Source organism: Bos indicus x Bos taurus, chromosome 29, assembly GCF_003369695.1.
Source record: "Bos indicus x Bos taurus breed Angus x Brahman F1 hybrid chromosome 29, Bos_hybrid_MaternalHap_v2.0, whole genome shotgun sequence".
Lineage (NCBI taxonomy): Eukaryota > Metazoa > Chordata > Mammalia > Artiodactyla > Bovidae > Bos > Bos indicus x Bos taurus.
In genome coordinates this window covers 5,734,286-5,753,322 of record NC_040104.1, presented here as the reverse complement: position 1 = coordinate 5,753,322, position 19,037 = coordinate 5,734,286, and the positions used below count along the sequence as shown (strand labels likewise).

The 19,037-nt window shown below is 51.3% G+C and overlaps 1 protein-coding gene across 3 annotated transcripts; it reads left to right on the top strand.

The window, feature by feature from the left end:
* Positions 1 to 1,777: 1,777 nt before the first annotated feature.
* Positions 1,778 to 4,415, top strand: LOC113886404 (glutathione S-transferase P-like). 3 transcript variants are annotated; one of them, XM_027532579.1, is made up of 7 exons: positions 1,778 to 1,844; positions 1,954 to 1,989; positions 2,396 to 2,502; positions 2,596 to 2,683; positions 3,700 to 3,803; positions 3,899 to 4,006; positions 4,168 to 4,415. In XM_027532579.1, coding segments are annotated over exons 1-7 (633 nt in total). In that variant the 5' UTR covers positions 1,778 to 1,843; the 3' UTR covers positions 4,357 to 4,415. The 3 variants fall into 3 exon arrangements, with proteins under 3 accessions (XP_027388380.1, XP_027388381.1, XP_027388382.1); XM_027532581.1 differs by having other exon boundaries at positions 1,830 to 1,844; positions 2,315 to 2,502; XM_027532580.1 differs by having other exon boundaries at positions 1,825 to 1,989; positions 2,315 to 2,502.
* The last annotated feature ends 14,622 nt before the right edge of the window (positions 4,416 to 19,037 follow it).

The window sequence follows — 19,037 nt, the reverse complement described above, 5'->3', positions numbered from 1 at the left end:
AAAATGAGTTACCACGTGACTCAGCAATTTCACATTTAGGTGTACACCCAGGGGAATTGATAAGTCCACACAAAAACTTGTGTATAACAGTGTTACAAGGTTCATAAAGTGAAAGTTGCTCAGATGTGTCTGACTCTTTGTGACCCCTGGAATTCTCCAGGCCAGAATACTGGAGTGGATAGCCTTTCCCTTCTCCAGGGGATCTTCCCAATCCAGGGATCGAACCCAGGTCTCCCGCATTGTGGGCGGATTCTTTAGCAGCTGAGCCACCAGGGAAGCCCAAGAATACTGGAGTAGGTAGCCTATCCCTTCTCCAGCAGATCGTCCCACCCAGGAATCGAACCAGGGTCTCCAGTATTGCAGGCAGATTCTTTACCAACTGAGCTATCAGGGAAGGTGTTACTCATAACAGTAAAAAAATGAAGCAACCCAAATGTCCATTAATACATAAGTGGGTAAACAAAATGCATATGTCCAGACAATGGAATATTATTTGGCCATAGATAGAAATGATGTCCTGACCCATCCTACAACATGGATGAAGCTTGAAGACATTATGCTAAGAGAAAGCAGCCGGACGTGAAAGGCCACATCGTGTATGATTCCATTTTTATGAAATACCCCAAAGAGGCAAATCCATAGTGACAAAATAGATGGTGTGCGTGCGTGTCAGTCACTCAGTCGTGTCTGACTCTTTGCGACTGTAGCCCACCATGCTCCTCCGTCTATGGGATTCTCCAGGTAGGGATGGCAGGAGGGGGAATGAGGCGTGATGGCTAATGGATCCAGGGTTTCTTTTTGGAGTCATGAAAATGCTCTGGAATTAGTGGTGATGATCACACAACACTGAATATACCAAAACCCACAGAACATACACTTTGTAAGGGTGAATTTTGTATAGCAATAAAGCTCTTACATATACTTTGCTGCTGCTGCTGCTAAGTCGCTTCAGTCATGTCTGACTCTGTGCGACCCCATAGACGGCAGCCCACCAGGCTCCCCTGTCCCTGGGATTCTCCAGGCAAGAACACTGGAGTGGGTTTCCATTTCCTTCTCCAATGCATGAAAGTGAAAAGTGAAAGTGAAGCTGCTCAGTCGTGTCCGACTCCCAGCAACCCCATGGACTGTAGCCTACCAGGCTCCTCCGTCCATGGGATTTCCCAGACAAGAGTACTGGAGTGGGGTGCCATTGCCTTATGCATACAGAACCCTTAGACGTAGTCAATAACAAGGCCCTGCAGAAGACCGTGAGGATTGAAGGTGATGCCCTGAATCCAACCCGATGTATTCACTAGCCCTCTGACCTTGGGAACATCACTCTGTGTTTCAGTTTCCTCCTCTGTAAGATGGGATCTGAACAGGACCAAGTCTTAGGGTTGTAATAGGTGTAAATTTCTCAGCGGCAGCCCTCAGTCCCTGAGGGTTTGCTATTATTATAAAGGAGACAGGCTGCGGAAATGGGTGTTTATTGAAATAGCATTCATTCAAGCAAAAAGCATTTATGGAGCACCTACTGTGTGCCGGTGCTGGGGCGCTCAGTCCTGGCCCTCTGGGGGCCCTGAGGATGCTGTGTTCAGGTGCGGTGAGGAGGCCGGTAGTGGCGGCCCGGTGCTGAGTGTGGGAGCCTCTTGTAAAACCGCTGCACAGCAGGCAAGGTGCACGGCTGCGGAGAGCCGGTGGGCCCCTCCGGCCCGGCTTCACCACACCCACACCTCGCCCCAACCCAGATCCGCTCGGTGACTCGGCGGATTCCCGGGGTGGGGCGTCGGGGTGGAGCAGGACCTTAAATATACGGCCTCTGGGTCCTCCCCACTTCCTGCCACACTTGAACTCCGCCGCCTCCAGTGAGTAGGGTCTGGACCGTGTGGGGGAAGGGGCCGGCCGAGCCACCTCCTGCCCGGGCGGCCTGACCCCCGATCCTCCCGCATCGTCCGGTCTGTCTGCCTACCCTAGTGCCGCCCTACACCATCGTCTACTTCCCGACCCGAGGTGCGGCCGCTGCTCCTTTAGGAGGGCGAAGGGCCCCGGCAGGACGCGCAGTCTGGACAGCGCCCGAGGCGGAGGCGGGACCCCGGGGCGGCGGGGCGGGGTCGCGGGCTGGGGTCCCGCCGCAGCGTCCTTTGTGGGGGCAGGGGGCCCGCGGGCGGTGCGCTCTATTCCTCCCTCTCGGGTCCCTCCCTGGGGCGAAGTGGGCTGGGCCTCCAGCCCTGTCCCCTGGCCCAGACGCTGTGGGGGCCGGGGGCTGCACTCTTTATCCGCTGCTCATCTTCTCAGGGGGCTCAGACTCTGGTCTGTGTCCTGTCTCCACATCCAGCTCCCATCCACTCCTGACAGGGGGCTGCTGCGAGGCTGGGGTCTCTGCCCACCCCCACTGCCCCATCCTCCCCTCCCCCAGGGCGCTGCGAGGCCCTGCGCATGCTGCTAGCCGACCAGGACCAGAGCTGGAAGGAGGAGGTGGTCACTAAGGAGAGCTGGCTGCAGGGCCCACTCAAGGCCTCCTGCGTGAGTGACGGTGCCCAGACAGGTGGGGCAACCCTTGAGTAGGGGGCAGCTGAGCTCAGTGTCCCTTACCAAGCCGTGCCCCACCCCTCCCAGCTGTACGGGCAGCTCCCCAAGTTCCAGGATGGAGACCTCACCCTGTACCAGTCCAATGCCATCCTGCGACACCTGGGCCGCTCCTTTGGTGAGTCCCGAGGCTGAAGGCAGCCCAGTCCAGGAAAGCTCCTGAAGGGTCCCACCCAGATGTCCTGGGATCTGGTCCTACGGCTGGGGGATGGGCCAGATGGCCCTAGAGGAAGGGGCAGGGCCTGGGTTAGGAGGGTTCTAGGTTACAGGGCTGGGGCTTCCAGCCCCCCCAGGGCAGGGACCACATGGCTTGGGCCGGCAGCCCTCCTGGGTTCATCGCTTCCTGGATGACAGCTCAGAGGTGGTCACTGGCCACCACAAGGTACATGCTGCTGTAGTCTAGAGTCACTGTGGGTGTGACCAGGAGCTTCAAGGCCGGTCTCCTCCTGCCTGGCCTCACCTGAATCTGCAAAGCCTGGTGCACACAATGAGCAGGTCTGTGGCCTTGTTTCAAGGGTGGCAGGAATGTGGCTTGGGGAGGTGACTGCCTCTTTTTCGGCCAGCTTGGGGGTTGGGGGGTGGGTACAGGAGGATGTGGGAAGGGGATCCCACATCAAGGAAGTCAGGGAAAGGGAGTGGGAGCAGCCAGGCCCAGGCCCACCCTGACTTCTTCGAGAGCCAGGGTGAGAGGACGGGGGCCTCTGGTGTAGCCTGCCTCTCGCCATCCTGCCCCATGCAAGTCCTGCACTCAGAGGGACACGACAGTCTGCAGAGCCAGGTTCTGGCCAGGCCCCACAACCGGGCACCCCTCAGGCCTGGGGAGGCGCAATCAGAGCCTGGCTGGCCCTTGCAGGGGGACAGCTTGGAGGAGGAACCGGGGGTGGCTTGGGCTGGGAGTCCCCGAGTCCCAGGGACCAGGGTCTGGTCTCAAAGACGAGCGCCAGGGCTCCTGCTGGGTACGTTCCTTAGGCTCGTGGAGACGGGAGTGGCAGAATTGGGCAGAGCGGACCCCCCAGAGCAGGAGACCTGGGTGTCCAGACCTGAGGCCTTCAGGTCTGGGGGGAGAGGGGAGCACTGAGTGGGCCGGACCCCAGCCTGAACAGAACGTGACCCTCCGCCCGGCCGCTGACACAGGGCTCTACGGCACAGACGAGCGGGAGGCGGCGCTGGTGGACATGGTGAACGACGGCCTGGAAGACCTCCGCAGGCACTGCGGCCACCTCATTCACCACAAGCGCGTGAGCCGCTGGGGCCGGCGCTCAGGGCTGGGGCGGGGAGGCTGCCCGGGCCCAGGCCCACCGCAGACCACCGCAGGCATCACTTCCTTTCACAGGAGGAGGACAAAGCCCAATATGTTCAGGAGCTGCCGGTGCACCTGCAGCCTTTCGAGACCCTCCTGTCCCAGAATCAGGGGGGCCAGGCCTTCATTGTGGGCGACCAGGTGAGCGCTGGCCAGCCATTGGAGGTCCATTTCTCAGATGGGCAAACCGAGGCCCAGAGCAAGGCCGTGACTGGCTCCTGGAGCAGTCAGTGTTCTGCCCCCTCAAGCAGCGCCCCCTCTCTTCTGATCCCACTCAAGCCCTCCCGCCCCCTGCCCTACAGATCTCCTTCGCCGACTACAACCTGCTGGACCTGCTGCTCAATCATCAGGTGCTGGTCCCCGGCTGCCTGGACCCCTTCCCCCTGCTCTCAGCCTACGTGGCCCGCCTCAGCGCCCGGCCCAAGCTCAAGGCCTTCCTGGCCTCCCCGGAGCATGTGAACCGTCCCATCTTTGGAAGCCGCAAAATATGAGCCCAGCCTCCCCTGGGAGAGGGGCTGCCCTTGAGACGAATAAACACGGTGAGAGGAAAGCTGTGCTGTGGTCACTGAGGGACCGGGTGGCCACTGGGGATCCCCAGCCCTTCCCAGACTGTCTCAAAGAGGATGAGGGCTGGGCTGGGCCTTGAAGGAGCTTCAGGCCCTCAGAGCTGCCAAGACACAAAGAGGAGTTCCAGGTCCAGAGAGGAAGGTGAGATTCCACACCTGCAAGATCCACCCTGGAGGGCTGCCTGCAGGAGGAGGTTGACCCCCCAGGGCCGCAGCAACCTGGGAACCCTCTCCAGCTGAGAAAAGGGCCTCCGTGTAGGGAATGCGCAGTTCCTGACAGCTGCGTGATGGGTTCCGTCACCCAGCACAGGCAGGGTGACTGGTCTCTGCTCTCTCCGGTGCTGTGCACACGAACCACTTGGAGTGACACACACCCTCGAGGGTTTCACACGCGTGTCCATGCTGCCTGTTCTCATGTGTGCCACGGTCACCCGCAGGCAGTGTGGCAGGTGGCCAGCAGGGCCCAGGTGTGTGGCTGAAGACCGCCCTGGGAGTTCTGGGCATGCCGTGCTGCTTGGGGACCTGGGAGGGGGTTAGTCAAGGTCCTCCAGCTCCTGGGGCCTCTGTCAGCGCCCCCTCCCACCATGGGAGCATCCTACCACCTGCCCAGGCCCAGCTCAAGTCTCCTTTCTGCAAGGCTGTGACTGCTCAGCCTGTCCAAGGCCTCCTGCTGCTCCTGGGACAGTGTGGAGGCAGATAATTCCAGAAGGCCTGCATTCCCAACGCAGAGCTCTCATGGCTCCTCGCTGCTCTCCAGGCAGAGTCCTCAGAATGATGAGCCTGCCAGGCCTTCCTACATCTGAATTCTCTGGTTTCCAGAACTTTCCCCGCCCCCAGCCACCTGGTTCACCCTTAGAGCTGCTCTCTGCTCTCCAGACAGCCCACCTCTCCTGCCCCTCCCTGCCTTTGTGCCGCTGACGACCCACTTCCCTGCCTCCACCTCCCCTCCCCCACTTTCCCTGCCACCCCCCACAGTCACGCCCCTCAGCCCTCTTCCAGGTTCCCTGGGCACTTCTGCCTCTCCACTCTGTGGGGTCTGGCCTGCCCAGGTGTCGCCCCTCCAGCCCTCCCCCGTGAGGTCAGAGACTGGATCAAGTTCCGTTCTGCCTCCCTTGGCCCCAGGGGAGACGCTGCTGACTCACCTTTGTTGTTGCTCAGTCGTGTCTGACTCTGCGACCCCATGGACTGCAGCACGCCAGGCTTCCCTGACCTTCACCGTCTCCCAGTTTGCTCAAACTCATGTCCATTGAGTCGGTGATGCCGTCCAACCATCTCATCCTCTGTCATCTCCTCCTGCCACCCTCAATCTTTCCCAGCATCAGGATCTTTTCCAGTGAGTCGGTTCTTTTCATTAGGTGGCCAAAGTATTGGAGCTTGAGCTTCAGCATCAATCCTTCCAATGAATATTCAGGCTTGATTTCCTTTAGGATGGACTGGTTTGATCTCCTTGCTGTCTGAGGGACTCTGAAGAGTCTTCTCCAGCATCACAACTCGAAAACATCAAAATCTGTGGTGGTGGTGGTTTAGTCACTAAGTCGTGTCCAACTCTTTGCAACCCCATGGACTAGCCCACCAGGCTCCTCTATCCATGGGATTCTCCAGGCAAGGATACTGGAGTGGGTTGCCATTTCCTTTTCTAGAGGATCTTTTAAAACCAGGGAGTGAACTCAGGTCTCTTGCATTGCAGGCAGATTCTTTACCATCTGAACCACCAGGGAAGCCCGCAACCTCCTTTAAGACACGCCACAAGCCAGGATTCGAACCTGGGCTTTCTGGTCCCAGAACCTGTGCTTGTTACAACTCTCCCAGCTTGAACCACTATTTTTTATATCCCAGTCCAGGGTGACTGCAGTTACCAGGTGCCCTGCGAGCTGGTAACTTTGGTGACCCCCTTCCCCCACTCAATTATATGGAGACAGGAACCCTAACAGGTTGGGCTTGCAGCCTTTCAGGGTCGGGGTGGAAGTGAAACTGGTTCCAGTTTAAAGGCTGGATCAGGAACTTCCCTGGTGGCACAGAATCCGTCTACAAATGAAGGGGACATGGGATTGATCCCTGGTCCAGGAAGACTCCACATTCCAAGGAGTAGCTATGCTTCTCTGCCATAGCTACTGATGCCCACACACCTCGAGTCCGTGCTCTGCAACAAGAGAAGGCACCCAATGAGAAGCCTGTGCACCGCAGTGAAGAGTAGACCCTACTCTCGACAACCAGGGAAAGCCCGGGTGCATCAACAAAGACCCAGTGCAACCAAAAATAAATAAATAAAGAGTTGCAGGGGGAAAAAATGAGGGGGGGCACTGGAACATTTAAAGCCTGTTGATCGGATTTGCTCTCCAGCTGGGGAGGAGGGACAAGCGGTTACAGACTCAAAACGCCAGTCCTTGTGGGCGCTCCCAGTCCTCAACCAGCTGCAGCTGGGTCAGAAGAGGTGGAATAAAGGGGTTGATCCCAGTTTCTGTGAGGGTTTGCCCTTTGGTGGCAGCTCTGAGACTCAATAATCTCCCTCCCTGGGGTATTAGACCAGGGAGGTTGGGGGTTAGGGGTTTAGGGAGTCACCGCTGACCTGTAGAAGCCCAGCCTGCTATGGGGCCTTGAGTCTAGGTCTCAGCCTATGGGCCCTGCTCTGCTGCCACTCCAGAAGCTGCAGGGACGTCAGCTGAGTCCTTCCCAGGCTCGTCTCTGGCCTGCACCACCTTTTCCTGGCTCTGTCAAGGTCCCGGATGGCTCTAGCTTAGGCTCCATTCCCCGCCTCCAGCCCACTCCCCCCGAGCCCACTTGGTGAGCCACCTGAAGACTCTTTTCCCAGCCCTGGAGCCCTGGCTGCCTTTCCCCAGGTGTATACCCTCTCTGCAGAGAAGGCGATGGCACCCGACTCCAGTACTCTTGCCTGGAAAATCCCATGGACGGAGGAGCCTGGTGGGCTGTAGTCCATGGGGTCGCAGATGAAGAGTCAGACACGACTGAGCGACTTCACTTTCACTTTTCACTTTCATGCATTAGAGAAGGAAATGGCACCCCACTCCAGTGTTCTTGCCTTGTGGGCTGCCATCTATGGGGTCGCACAGAGTCGGACATGACTGAAGCGACTTAGCAGCAGCAGCAGCATACCCTCTTTGGGCCTGTTTCCTCTTCTGACATCACGAAAGGCCACAGTATTTACCAAGCACCTTCTGTGTGCCAGACACTTGGTGGGCCTTAAAACTTCCATTTTACAGATGAGAAAACTGAGGTCAGAGCTGGAATTTGCACCCAGGCAGACTGACGGCCTAGCCTACATTCTTTCCCAAAGAGCCCCAGAAAATGCTCTCAAATGTGCTTTGCACGAATCTAGCCGACAACGGGAGTGGTTATTTGCAATGTTAATGTTAGTGACTTGTTAAATTTCCTGATTGCAATCAAGAGGGAGCCACAGGAATTTTAGAAGCCAGAGCACAGGTCATGTTCAACCCCTGGCCTGCTTTGCAGTTTGCTTTCAAGGCCGAGAGGCTGGAAACCAGCTCTGCAAACACGTGGAAATGAAACCAGGGTGAGCACGAATAACTGCGAGGATCCTCTCATGACCCTATGGAGACGTTTACCCCCAAGAACTGTTGAGTATTTGTCCAGGAAGTGCTTTTGGCAGCAAAACTTGAACTCCAAATCTTCCTCTTGGAAGACTTTCCACCGGGGTGAGGGTGGGGAGCCTATACATCTCCAGATGGGATTTTCCACAAAGTCAGGAAAATAGCCCAGGATCCTGCGAGCTCTGATTACTATTCCTCCAACTTACTTGCCTGAGCCTTGATCTTAAGAGAAGCATCTAGGGGAGAAAATAAACGAAGGCTTTTAGTTCGCCCATTGGCTGATCCCCAGCTGGGTTCTGGCTCAAAAGTGTGTCAACCTTGAGAAAATGGTGGTTTCTCAAAGATTTGGGCTCAGTATGTTTAAGTCTCCAGCTAGACCTACTGATTAGGCCACATCTGGGGAAAGTTGGTGGCTCAGTGTTCAAGAACCCACCTGCCAATGCAGGAGACGTGGGTTCCATCCCTGGGTCAGGAAAATCCCCTGGAGGAGGAAATAGCAACCCGCTCCAGTATTCTTGCCTGGAAAATCCCATGGACGGAGGAGCCTGCTGGGCTACAGTCCATGGGGTTGCAAAAAGTCGGACATGACCTAGTGAGTAAGCAACAAGGAGAGTGGAAAGTTCCCATTTTGAGAGTTTGAAGCACTGGCTTTTTCCTCTTACGCCAAAAATAAGGCAACTGGTAATTGGGCTCATAAATCAGGCTCGGGGAGATTGAGACACACAGCTGACTTGGTCGCTCAGCTCTAACCTGGTAATGTCTATGGGCTTCTCTTCCTCTGACTCTGCGAGCCTTCATCGTCTGCTGCTGGTACCAGCCTCTGCCCTCCAGACACGTGTGACCCAAACCCAAGCCCTAGCCCCGGGCACAGTGTGGTCCAAGGGCTGAGCCCTGGCAGGGAGCTGGGCCCATCAGAGTCCTTCCCTGACCCAGGCAGGGCAGTGCTGGCCAGGCACCAGGAGCTTCCTCTGCAACCAGAGCTTTCTTTTCTTCACAAAAGTCTGTGAGGGGACTTCCCTGGTGGTCTAGGGGTTAAGAATCTGCCTTCCAATGCCGGCAACACGGATTCAATCCCTGATCAGGGAACTAAGATCCCACATGCCACGGGGCAACTAAGCCTGTGCACCACACCTTCTGAGCCCGCCCACCCGCCGCAGTGAAGGCTCAGCACAGCCCCTGCACAAAAAGAGTCTGTGAGGGTGTGACTTCAGAGCAGACTGTGGGGTTGTTTATAGCTGAGAGAGTTGAGCCCATGTGTGTGTGTGTGTGAGAGAGAGAGAGTTTTCAGCTATGATTCCAGTCTCCAAGAGGCCATGTCCTTCCTCTGATTTGTTCACATGACCTCAGACATGCTTCTTGTTTGGAGTTGAGCTTCTGTGATTTCAGCTGAAAGAGACTGTGAGAATTGTCAAATATGTCTACAGATGCATTTTCCCCGTCAGAATTTGGAGTCAATCTCCTATCCCTTGGGTGTGGCTGGACATAGTAACTTGTTTCCAGCTCACAGGTGTGGGAGAGATGGTGCAGATTGTCCGGGACTAGGTCGTGGAAGCTTTCTGGCTTGCTCCTGGCTCCCTCTCCCGGTTGCCAGCCAACCAGGAAGACACTCAAGCAGCCCTGGGGAGAGGTTCAGGTGATAAGGAGCGGAAGCTTCCTGCCAAGGCAGCACGAAGTCACCACCCACGTGAGCAAGCCGTCTGGAGGGCCTCCTCCAGCCCCAGTCGAGCCTTCAGATGGCTGCAGCCCCAGCTGCAATGCTGACTGAAACCTCATGAGAGACTGTGTTAACTACGTGTTTTAATTTCTAGTTTGTTTTTTTTTTTTTTTTTGCTTTGCTGGGTCTTAGATGCAGCATTTGGGATCCAGTTCCCTGACCAGGGATCAAACCGTGGCCCCTTGCATTGGGAGTGTGGAGTGTCAGCCACTGCACCACCAGGGAAGTCTGATTTTCTGTATTCTGATGCTCTGACTTCTAGGGCCTGACTGACCCTGCAGGGTTAACTAATTCTCACTGGAAAAGACCCTGATGCTGGGAAAGACTGAAGGCAAAAGAAGAGGACAGCAGAGGGTGAGATGGGTAGATAGTTATCACTGACTCAATGGACATGAATTGACTAAACTCTGGGCCACAGTGGAGGACAGAGGAGCCTAGTGTGCTGCAGTCCAGCACTTGGTGACTGAACAACAACAAAAGCGATGGTAGACGATTGGCCTGACAGTGTGCCTTTCAGATGCAAACTGACCAGTTCAGAGCCCATGTCCCGCCTCCCTCAATGGGCTCTTATACCCTGGCCGTACACCTGCCACAGTCACCCCAGGGCCAGGTACCAAACAACCAGAGATGGCCCCTATGCTCCAGAGCCCACTGCAATGATCCAAACTCCCCAATCCTTGGCCTGCCTACCCTGCCTTGTGTGTTTCTTTCCATGGAAACCACAGTAGAGGCTCTGCCCGAAGTTTCCCATCTCCCTCTGCCTCCTGACCACCCCCGGTACATCCTCGGGTGGACGCCCCCCCACCCCTACCCCAGGATGGCATGCCCCCTTCTCTTGGGATCTGTGAGAAACTATTTCTTCGATGGCAGATGCCTCTTGATCTGTTGGCCTTGCCAGACCTAAATAATAATAAAGACTATATTTAAAACAGTGACTCTGGGCAACAACCCCACAGTCAAGCCACTCCCAAATTTCTGACCCAGAGAAGGAGATAATAAATGTTTATTATTTTAAGTGAATAAACTTTGGGGTCATTTGTTAGACAGCAGTAGATAACTAATACAGGGTCGGAACCAGGCCAGCAGCATCTGGTCCCAGTGTGGGATGGACATGGAGCAACTTTCCGGGTTCATGAAGCAAGGCAGGTGTTCTGAGGTTTCATGAGCTACTTCCCAGAGGTTTTCTGGTTCCTTTGGTTGAGGTTTGGTGTCTTCTCTGACACCACTGGGCACAAGTGCTGGTTAGTCCTCGGGATAAAGGTACATTCTTCAAACAGGAATCTTTGCTTTGATGATCTCAATTCCTGATTGCAAACCCAGCGCAGCCCAATGCCCCAGTGCGTATTCCAACAATTAGTGTTTCCATGCAGGTCATTCACACTGAAGAGCAGCTAATGAGCTTGGCTTCAGGTCCCATCCCTTCCCCTCATTTGCTCTGTGATCCTGATCGCCATACCCAAACAAAGCAATACATCTAAAACAGCTCTGGACTTTCCGGGTGCTCCAGTGGTTAAGAATCTGCCTGCCAGTGCGGGGGACACAGGTTCAATCTCTGGTCAGGGAAGATCCCACCTGATGTGGGGCAACTAAGCCCATGTACTACAACTACTGAGCCACACACCTTGAGCCTGTGCCCCACAACAGGAGAAGGCACTGCAACCAGAAGCCGGGACCCTGCAATGCACAGTAGCCCCTGCTCACCGCAACTAGGGAAAGCCCACGCGGCAAAGAGGACCCAGTGCAGCCAAAAATAAAGAAATCGTTAAAAAATTCTTATCTGTGTCTCCCCTACTGCTTCTGTTTCTGGATAGAACGCTGACTAATACACTATTTAAACAGAAGCATAGGATATTTCCCTGGTGGTCAAGTGGCTAAGACTCCACACTCCCAATGCAGGGGCCCAGGTTTGATCCCTGCTTAGGGAACTAGATCCCACACTCTGCAGCTGAGACCTGGAGCAGTCAAATAGATACAAATAAGCATTTAAAAATAAATTAATACAATTACATTTAAAATAAAAAAAAAAAACAGAAGACTCACCTATTGAGGGCTGTCTCTGAAAAGATTGATTTTCTATCTGTTGTGATTAGAACAATCCATTTGGTTTTTATTCTTTAAAAAAAAAAGTTAATTTTAATTGAAGGATAATTGCTTTACATTATTGTATTGGTGTCTGCCATGCATGAACATGATGGCTTTTATTCTTGAATAACATGTTGATTTTAAAAATTGAATAAGAAAAAACTTGATTTAAAAAACTTTACTTGGAGAGGAAATCTCAAAGTAGTAATATTTCTTTATTTCATTATACATGCAAGTGCTCAAATGATGACTTGGCTGAAAATGTTGAACTTCAAGTTTTGCTAGAGGTCAGCATATCATCAGTTGTTTTCTTTCCCCTCTTGCTCAATTGCATACTTGTGTAAATGTATGGTGAGAGAAAAGATGCCACCTTCCCAAGATGTTGAGATAGCCCCTAAGGTAAGGGTGATGAAAATACCTGCAGAGCTGGCTTCTTACAAAAATTGTGTTCAGCCATTTATTGAACATTTATTATGGGCCAGGCATTGAGCTAGAGGTTTTCTTTATTTTTTTTAAAAAAATTTGGGGGGTCTTCATTGCTACATGCAGACTGCCCTCTACTTGTGGCACACACTTCTCACTGAGATGGCCGCTCTTGCTCAGGGCACAGGCTCTAGAGCGCAAGCTCAGAGTTGCTCTGAGCCACGTGGAGTCTATTTTATACATAGTAATTTGTATCTGCTAGTCCCAAACTCCTACTTTACTTCTCCCACCCCTTTCCCCTTTGGTAACCACAGATTTGTTTTCTGTTTATAAGTCTGTTTCTGCTTTGTAAATAAGTTCATTTGTATCACTTTTTTAAGATTCCAAATATAAACAATATTGTATGACATTTGTCTTTTTCTGACTACTTCACTTAGTATGATAATCTCTAGGTTCATCCATGTTGCTGCAAATGGCATTCTTTCATTTTCCCACTTTTCCCTGGTGGCTCAGACAGTAAAGAATCCATCTGCAGTGTGGGAGACTGGGTTTGATCCCTGGGTTGGGAAGATCCCCTGGAGAAGGGAATGGCTACCCACTCCAGTATTCTGGCCTGGAGAATTCCATGGACTGTATAATCCAAAGGGTCACAAAGAGTCAGACACGACTGAGGAACTTTCATTTTCACAATTTATGGTAGGTGTGCTTAAGCATGTGTGTGTTGCTGCTAAATTGCTTCAGTTGTATCCAGCTTTTTGCAACCCTATGGACTGTAAGCCCGCCAGGCTCCTCTGTCCATGGGATTCTCCCCTCAAGAATACTAGAGGGGGTGGCCATTCTTTTCTCCAGTGGATTTTCCCGACCCAGGGATCAAACCTGTGTCCTCTGCATTGTGAGGAGGATTCTTAACCACTGAGCCACCTGGGAAGCCTCCAGACTAACACATATATCCTTCAGTGGGTAAGTGGTTAAATATACCAAGGAATATGACTCAGGAATAAAAGGAATGAACTGAGACTTCCCTAGTGGTCCAGTGGCTAAGACTCCATACTCCCAATGCAGGAGTCGGGGGTGGGTTTCGATCCCTGGACGGGGAGCTAGATCTCACATGCTGCAACTAAGAAAAAAAAAAAAAAGACTCGTGCCAAAACTAAAAGACCGAAGATCACAGGTGGGGCAACTAAGACCTAGTGCAGTCAAATTAATTATTTAATTGATTTTCAAAAAGAGGAATGAACTATTGATTCACAGGGCAACCGGAATCCAGAGAAGTGTGCTGAGTTGGGGGGGGGTGGAAAGCTGATCCCAAAAGCTTACATACTGTTTGATTCCATTTATATAACATTCTTGTCATGACTAAATTATAGAAATGGAGGACAGATTGTGGTTGCCAGAGATTAAGGACAGGCAAGGGGATTGGAAGTGTTGTGGAGCTGGGGCGGGGGTGGGGGGGTGGGGGGGGAGAGACGCGGGTGTGGTTATCAAAGATGATGTAAGAAATCGTGTGGTGAGGAACTGTTCAGGGTCCTGACTGTGGTGGTGGATGCGTGAACCTACACAGGTGATAAAATTGCATAGAACTAGAAATGGCAACCCGCTCCAGTGTTCTTGCCTGGAGAATCCCAGGGACGGGGGAGCCTGGTGGGCTGCCGTCTATGGGGGTCACACAGAGTCGGACACGTCTGACGCGACTTAGCAGCAGCAGCAGCAGCAGCAGCAGACACACACTCACAGGAGTCCAGCTGAAGCCAGGGCACTCTGCACAAGATGGTTAGATTGTATCAGAGTCAACATCCTGGGTGTGACTTTGTAGCACTCCAGTTTTGCAAGATGTTATCTCAAAAGGAAAAGTTTAGGTCAAAAAAAGTAAATAGATATAAAGGTTCTAATTAAAAGACACAGGATGTCAGAATGACAAAAGAACATTAAAGTCCATTCTCTGTATAAGAACACATTTCAGGCCTAGGATGGAGAAGCTGAAAGTGAAAGGGTGAAAAGGCATGCTGTGCCAGTACCACCTGAAAGAAAGCGTAGCTGCATCAGTATCAGGACAACAGCGCATGGAAGCCAAAAGTCAATACATAGTGAATGAAAAACAAAAAAATATAGAGAGGGGATTTTGTTAATGAGAAAAGCCTCAATATTTATCCAGAAGTAAAAAGACTCTAAGTTTGTATGTATCTAATACCATGGCCTCAAACTTTATAAAGCAAAACATGATGGAATTGCAATGAGACATACACAAAGCTGAAGTCATTACGTGTGTGTGTGTGCATTTGCCAGTCTTGTTTCGTTTATATTTTCTTTCCATCTATATTCAGATATTTTAACATGCTTCTCTTAGTAACTGATAGATCTGGCAGAGAAAAAATTCAAAATAATATGGAAAAGCCAAACAACCACAGAATACACTTTTATTTATTTATTTGGCTGCGTTGGGTCTTAGTTGCGGCATGGAGGATCTTTCCTTGCAGCACATGGACTCTCTAGTTGTGGCTCAGTAGTCGAGGAGCATGGGCTTAATTCTACTGCATTTGGGATCTTAGTTCCCCGACTAGGGATTGAACCTGTGTCCTCTGGATTGCGAGGAGGATTCTTAACCACTGGACCAGGGAAGTCCCAGAATACACTTTCTTTTCAATACGCGTGTAACATATACCAAAATTGATTCCGTAGAAATGTCAGCGCATTCCAGTGGATTGAAATTGTAGAGTCTGTTGCCTATGCACAGTGAAAGTGAGCTAAAAGCCAATTTCCAAAAAGACAATTTAGATGGTTGTGATTAAAGGACTATTTCAGGAGCTGAGTCCTCATGCCAGCGAACCACAAGTACCACAGAGAATCATTGCTTCATAGAAAGCAAACCAATATGAAAATGGTAAAAGACAAATTTACCTCAACTTGTTTTTAGAAAATTAGTTAACTTATTTATTTAATTTTAATTTAATTTGGGTCTTCATTGCTGTGAGGGCGTTTCTCTAGTTGAGGCGAGTGGGGGCTACTCTCTAGCTGCGGAATGCGGGCTTCTCATCGCAGCGGCTTCTCTTGTTGTGAAGCATAGGCTATAGGGTGTGAGGGAGCAATAGTTATGTCTCGCAGGCTCTAGATCACAGGCTCAGCAGCTGTGGTGCGTGGGCTGAATTGCTCCCTGGCCTGTGGAATCTGCCCAGATCAGGGATCAAACATGTGTCTCCTGCATGGGCAGGAAGATTCTTTACCACTGAGCCACCAGGGAAGCTCAAATGTGTATTTGGGTTTTTAACTTTAGGGATAAATTTTGCTGTTGTTGAGGTATTATACATCCATAAATACATAATTATGCCTACAGTGCACATACTGTAAAGTACACTCCTCTTTAAGTGGATTTTGTGAGTTTTCAGATTCATGCAGACCTCTGCAGTTACCACCAGATCAAGAGAGAGAGAATGTTTCTAATACCTCAACCCCATAAAGTCGCCTCAAAGTTAGTGCCCTCCAAACCACACATCATTCTGGCTCCTAATGCCATAAACTAGTTTTGCATGTTTCTGAATTCACATAAATGCAGTCGTATATCAGGCATTATTCCGTGTGGCTTCTTTGGCTTAGTGTAATGTCTGTGGGTTTCATCCTTGTGGTGTGTGGCAGCGTCCGTTGGGTGTGTTAGTTGCTTAGTTGTGCCCAACTCTTTGCGACCCCATGGACTGTAGCCCGCCAGGCTCCTCTGTCCATGGAATTCTCCAGACAAGAATACCAGAGTTAGTTGCCATTCCCTTCTCCAGGGTATCTTCCTGACCAAGGGATCGAACCCAGGTCTCCTGCCTTGCAGGCAGATTCTTTACCATCTAAGCCACCAGGGAAGCCCTCCACTGGGTGACCGTATCATCACTGACTGGTTGACATCTGGGTTGAATGTCTGGTTTGGGGCTATTATGAGTTAAGGATCAGCTTATTTGATTGTGGAAGCTTGGTAAATCCAAAATCTGAAGGGTAGGCTGGCATTGTCTACTGATTTAAATGTCAATCTCATCTAAAAAAAAAAAAAAAAACCTTCAGAGAAGCATCTAGAATAGTATTTGACCAAACATCTGGGTACTGTGGCTTATTCAAGTTAACACATAAAATTAACCATCACAAATATATACCCAGGAGTGGAGCTTTGGTAGAGAACACGATTTTTCCAAGTAGTTGAATCATTTTAACACTCCCACCAAGAAAACATGAAAGTTCCAGTTGCTCTATGTCCTTTCTAACACTTGGAATTGTCAGTGCTTCCAATTTTCCTAATGGATGTATAGTGGTAATCTAATGGTTTTTATTTCCTTGATGACTAATGATGTCACACACCTTTTCTTATGCTTGAGGCTTGTGTGATATTGCCACACAAACTATTTCCAAACAGCAAACTCTTTCCCCCCCTTAATTTTATTGAAGAATAGTTAACTTCCAGTGTTGTGTTAATTTCTGCTCTACAGCAAAGTGATTCAATTATGCACATTCATGTATTTTTTTCATATTCTTTCCCATTTGGTTTATCACGGGGTATTGTTTGCAGTGTTTTATGCCATTCAGTAGGACCTTGCTGTTTATCCATCCTCTGTATACAACAAGCAGTTTTATTTTATTTATTTATTTTGTTGTGGCGTGTGAGATCTAGTAGCCTGACCAGGGATGTAACCCGGGCCCCCTGCATTGGGAGTGCGGAGTCTTAAACATTTCCTTGGACCATCAGGGAAATCACAAACACTCTTTTTTAAAAAGATGAGAGTTGGACTCTGAAATATGGGCACAGGTGGCTAGTACTCTGCTCCCCTTTCAAGCCAAAGGTTTTAAATATTTAGTCATCACATATTAAATATTAAGTTTGGCCATATAAAATATGCTTTAAGAAAAGAGATTGTTTACAGAAACATATTCACTTTCGGGGGCTGGAAAAAACCTTCATAGCCATTGCCTACCTTTCTGCTTCTTTGTTATTACTCTTTAGTTACTCGGTCGTGTCTGATTCTTTGCAGCCTCATGGACTGTAGCCCACCAGGCTCCTCTGTCCCTGGGATTTCCCAGGCAAGAATACTGAAGTGGATTGCATTCCCTTCTCCAGGGGATCGAACCCAGGCCTCCTGCATTGCAGGTGGATTCTTTACCACTGAACCACCTGGGAATTCTTGCTTCCAGTTGTGTATTAATTGAATATAAGTTCAACTGAGGTTACAAAGCTTTCAAATAACAGAAGCTGAAACAAGTTAGTTCTTGTTCAACTAACGGTCCAGAGTCATCTGGATGGGCTGGTATCCACTCCCCATGGTGTTGAGACCCAGGCTCCTTCCGGCTGACTCTGTCACACGGTTGGCCCATCTCCTGAGTTCCAGCCAGGGGAAGGGGGTCTCTGAACCACACCTGCTGGGGTGGCACCTTCTGGGGTTTACCATGCAGTTGGTAAAATAAGTTACTTGCTGCCAATACCCAGTGTGACCCCACGCAGCATTTGGTTTGAAAGTTCTGACTTTCAATCAACAATAATTTCTAGTGAACAGGCCTTGCAAAAATCCTCAGCAAAAGAGAGGCAATGTTATCAAGAAGTCCCTTTTTTCTCCATTTTCAGCACTTCGGGGTTGGGGGGGAGGCGCGTCACGGATCAATTCATATTCAATCAGTTATTTTAAGGAATCAAGGTGGGGGGGGGGTAAGCTGCCTACTGTATAACTGGTTTATTTCAGTTCTGTTTCATATACAGGCCCCCAGGGAAGCTCCCCCTGGGCTCTGCCCAAGCCCCTGTCTGACTGGGGTAACACATCCCTGGTTTGACAGCAGCAATTCTCTCACATTCTACCAAGCATCTCCTGAAGCCCACAAACATGCCACCACCACAGGGCTGGAGGGCTCACTCCTAACACTCTCTCATCCACTTGTGTTAGAATGATTTGGACTGCAAGCCACAGAAACCCCACTCAAAGCAAAGTGAACGGACTGACCTAGCCGGCGGGGAGAGGACGATGCTTCTGACTCGAGGCTCACCGGCTCAGCTCCAGCCCGTCCCAGTTTCCCTGGCCCCTCACCCCTGCTCCCTGGACCGCTGCCCCAAACCAGCGGCCTGTCCCAAGCCATGTCCTGGTCTCGGACTCTGCTTTCTGGGGAGTCCCAGCCTGAGACAAGGAGCTTGTTATGGTAAGTTTTTTGTGAGTATTTTCAACCTTGGGAAGGGGAGTGGCTGATTTATTTAGTCCCACGGGTTTTGTTGGTAGAATCTGTCAATGCACAGGGAGGAGGGGATCAGGCAGGTTCCATGGGTTCAGGGACTCTGTCTCACCCCGTGCTGAGTTCTCAGTGCCTTGACCAGTTCCTGATATTCAGTAGATGTTCAAGAAAAAGCTGTGGAGGGTGTGAGGGGGTGGGTGGTCCCGCTGTTCTTGGGCAGCCTCTTTTGGTCCTGTCTCTCTGTGTCAAGTTTCTTCCTGGGTTGCACCTCCCTCCTGGCCGCTGAACTCCCTGGCTGTGCCTCAGGAGGGTGCCAGAACCTTGGCATCTAGAGAGGAAGGGTGCTCCCCACAGCCCAGGCCCTGCACCTGACAGTCCCTGGCTGGGTGTTTCAGGATGTGTGCCTGGAGGAAAAACTTTACCAGTTTCTCCCACACGAGGCGGGAACTCATCAGCCCCTGGCAGGCGTGGGGATGGCTCTAGGGTGGGGTGCGCTCCCTGGAGCTAGTCTCAGGGAGCAGAGATCCTGAGAGCAGAAAAGGCATCTACCCCAGAATAGATGGGGAGGACGAGAGGTCTGGATCCTGAGTTGACCCATTGGGTTCTGACCACCTTCCCTCTGCTAACTGGGGAGGTGGGAGAGAAGA

What these genes read in the sequence shown, in the direction of transcription:
- LOC113886404 (XM_027532579.1), top strand. An exon ending in GCCCACTCAAGGCCTCCTGC is followed by an intron (nt 2,503 to 2,595) that starts GTGAGTGACGGT and finishes CACCCCTCCCAG; the next exon opens with CTGTACGGGCAGCTCCCCAA. An exon ending in ACACCTGGGCCGCTCCTTTG is followed by an intron (nt 2,684 to 3,699) that starts GTGAGTCCCGAG and finishes CCGCTGACACAG; the next exon opens with GGCTCTACGGCACAGACGAG.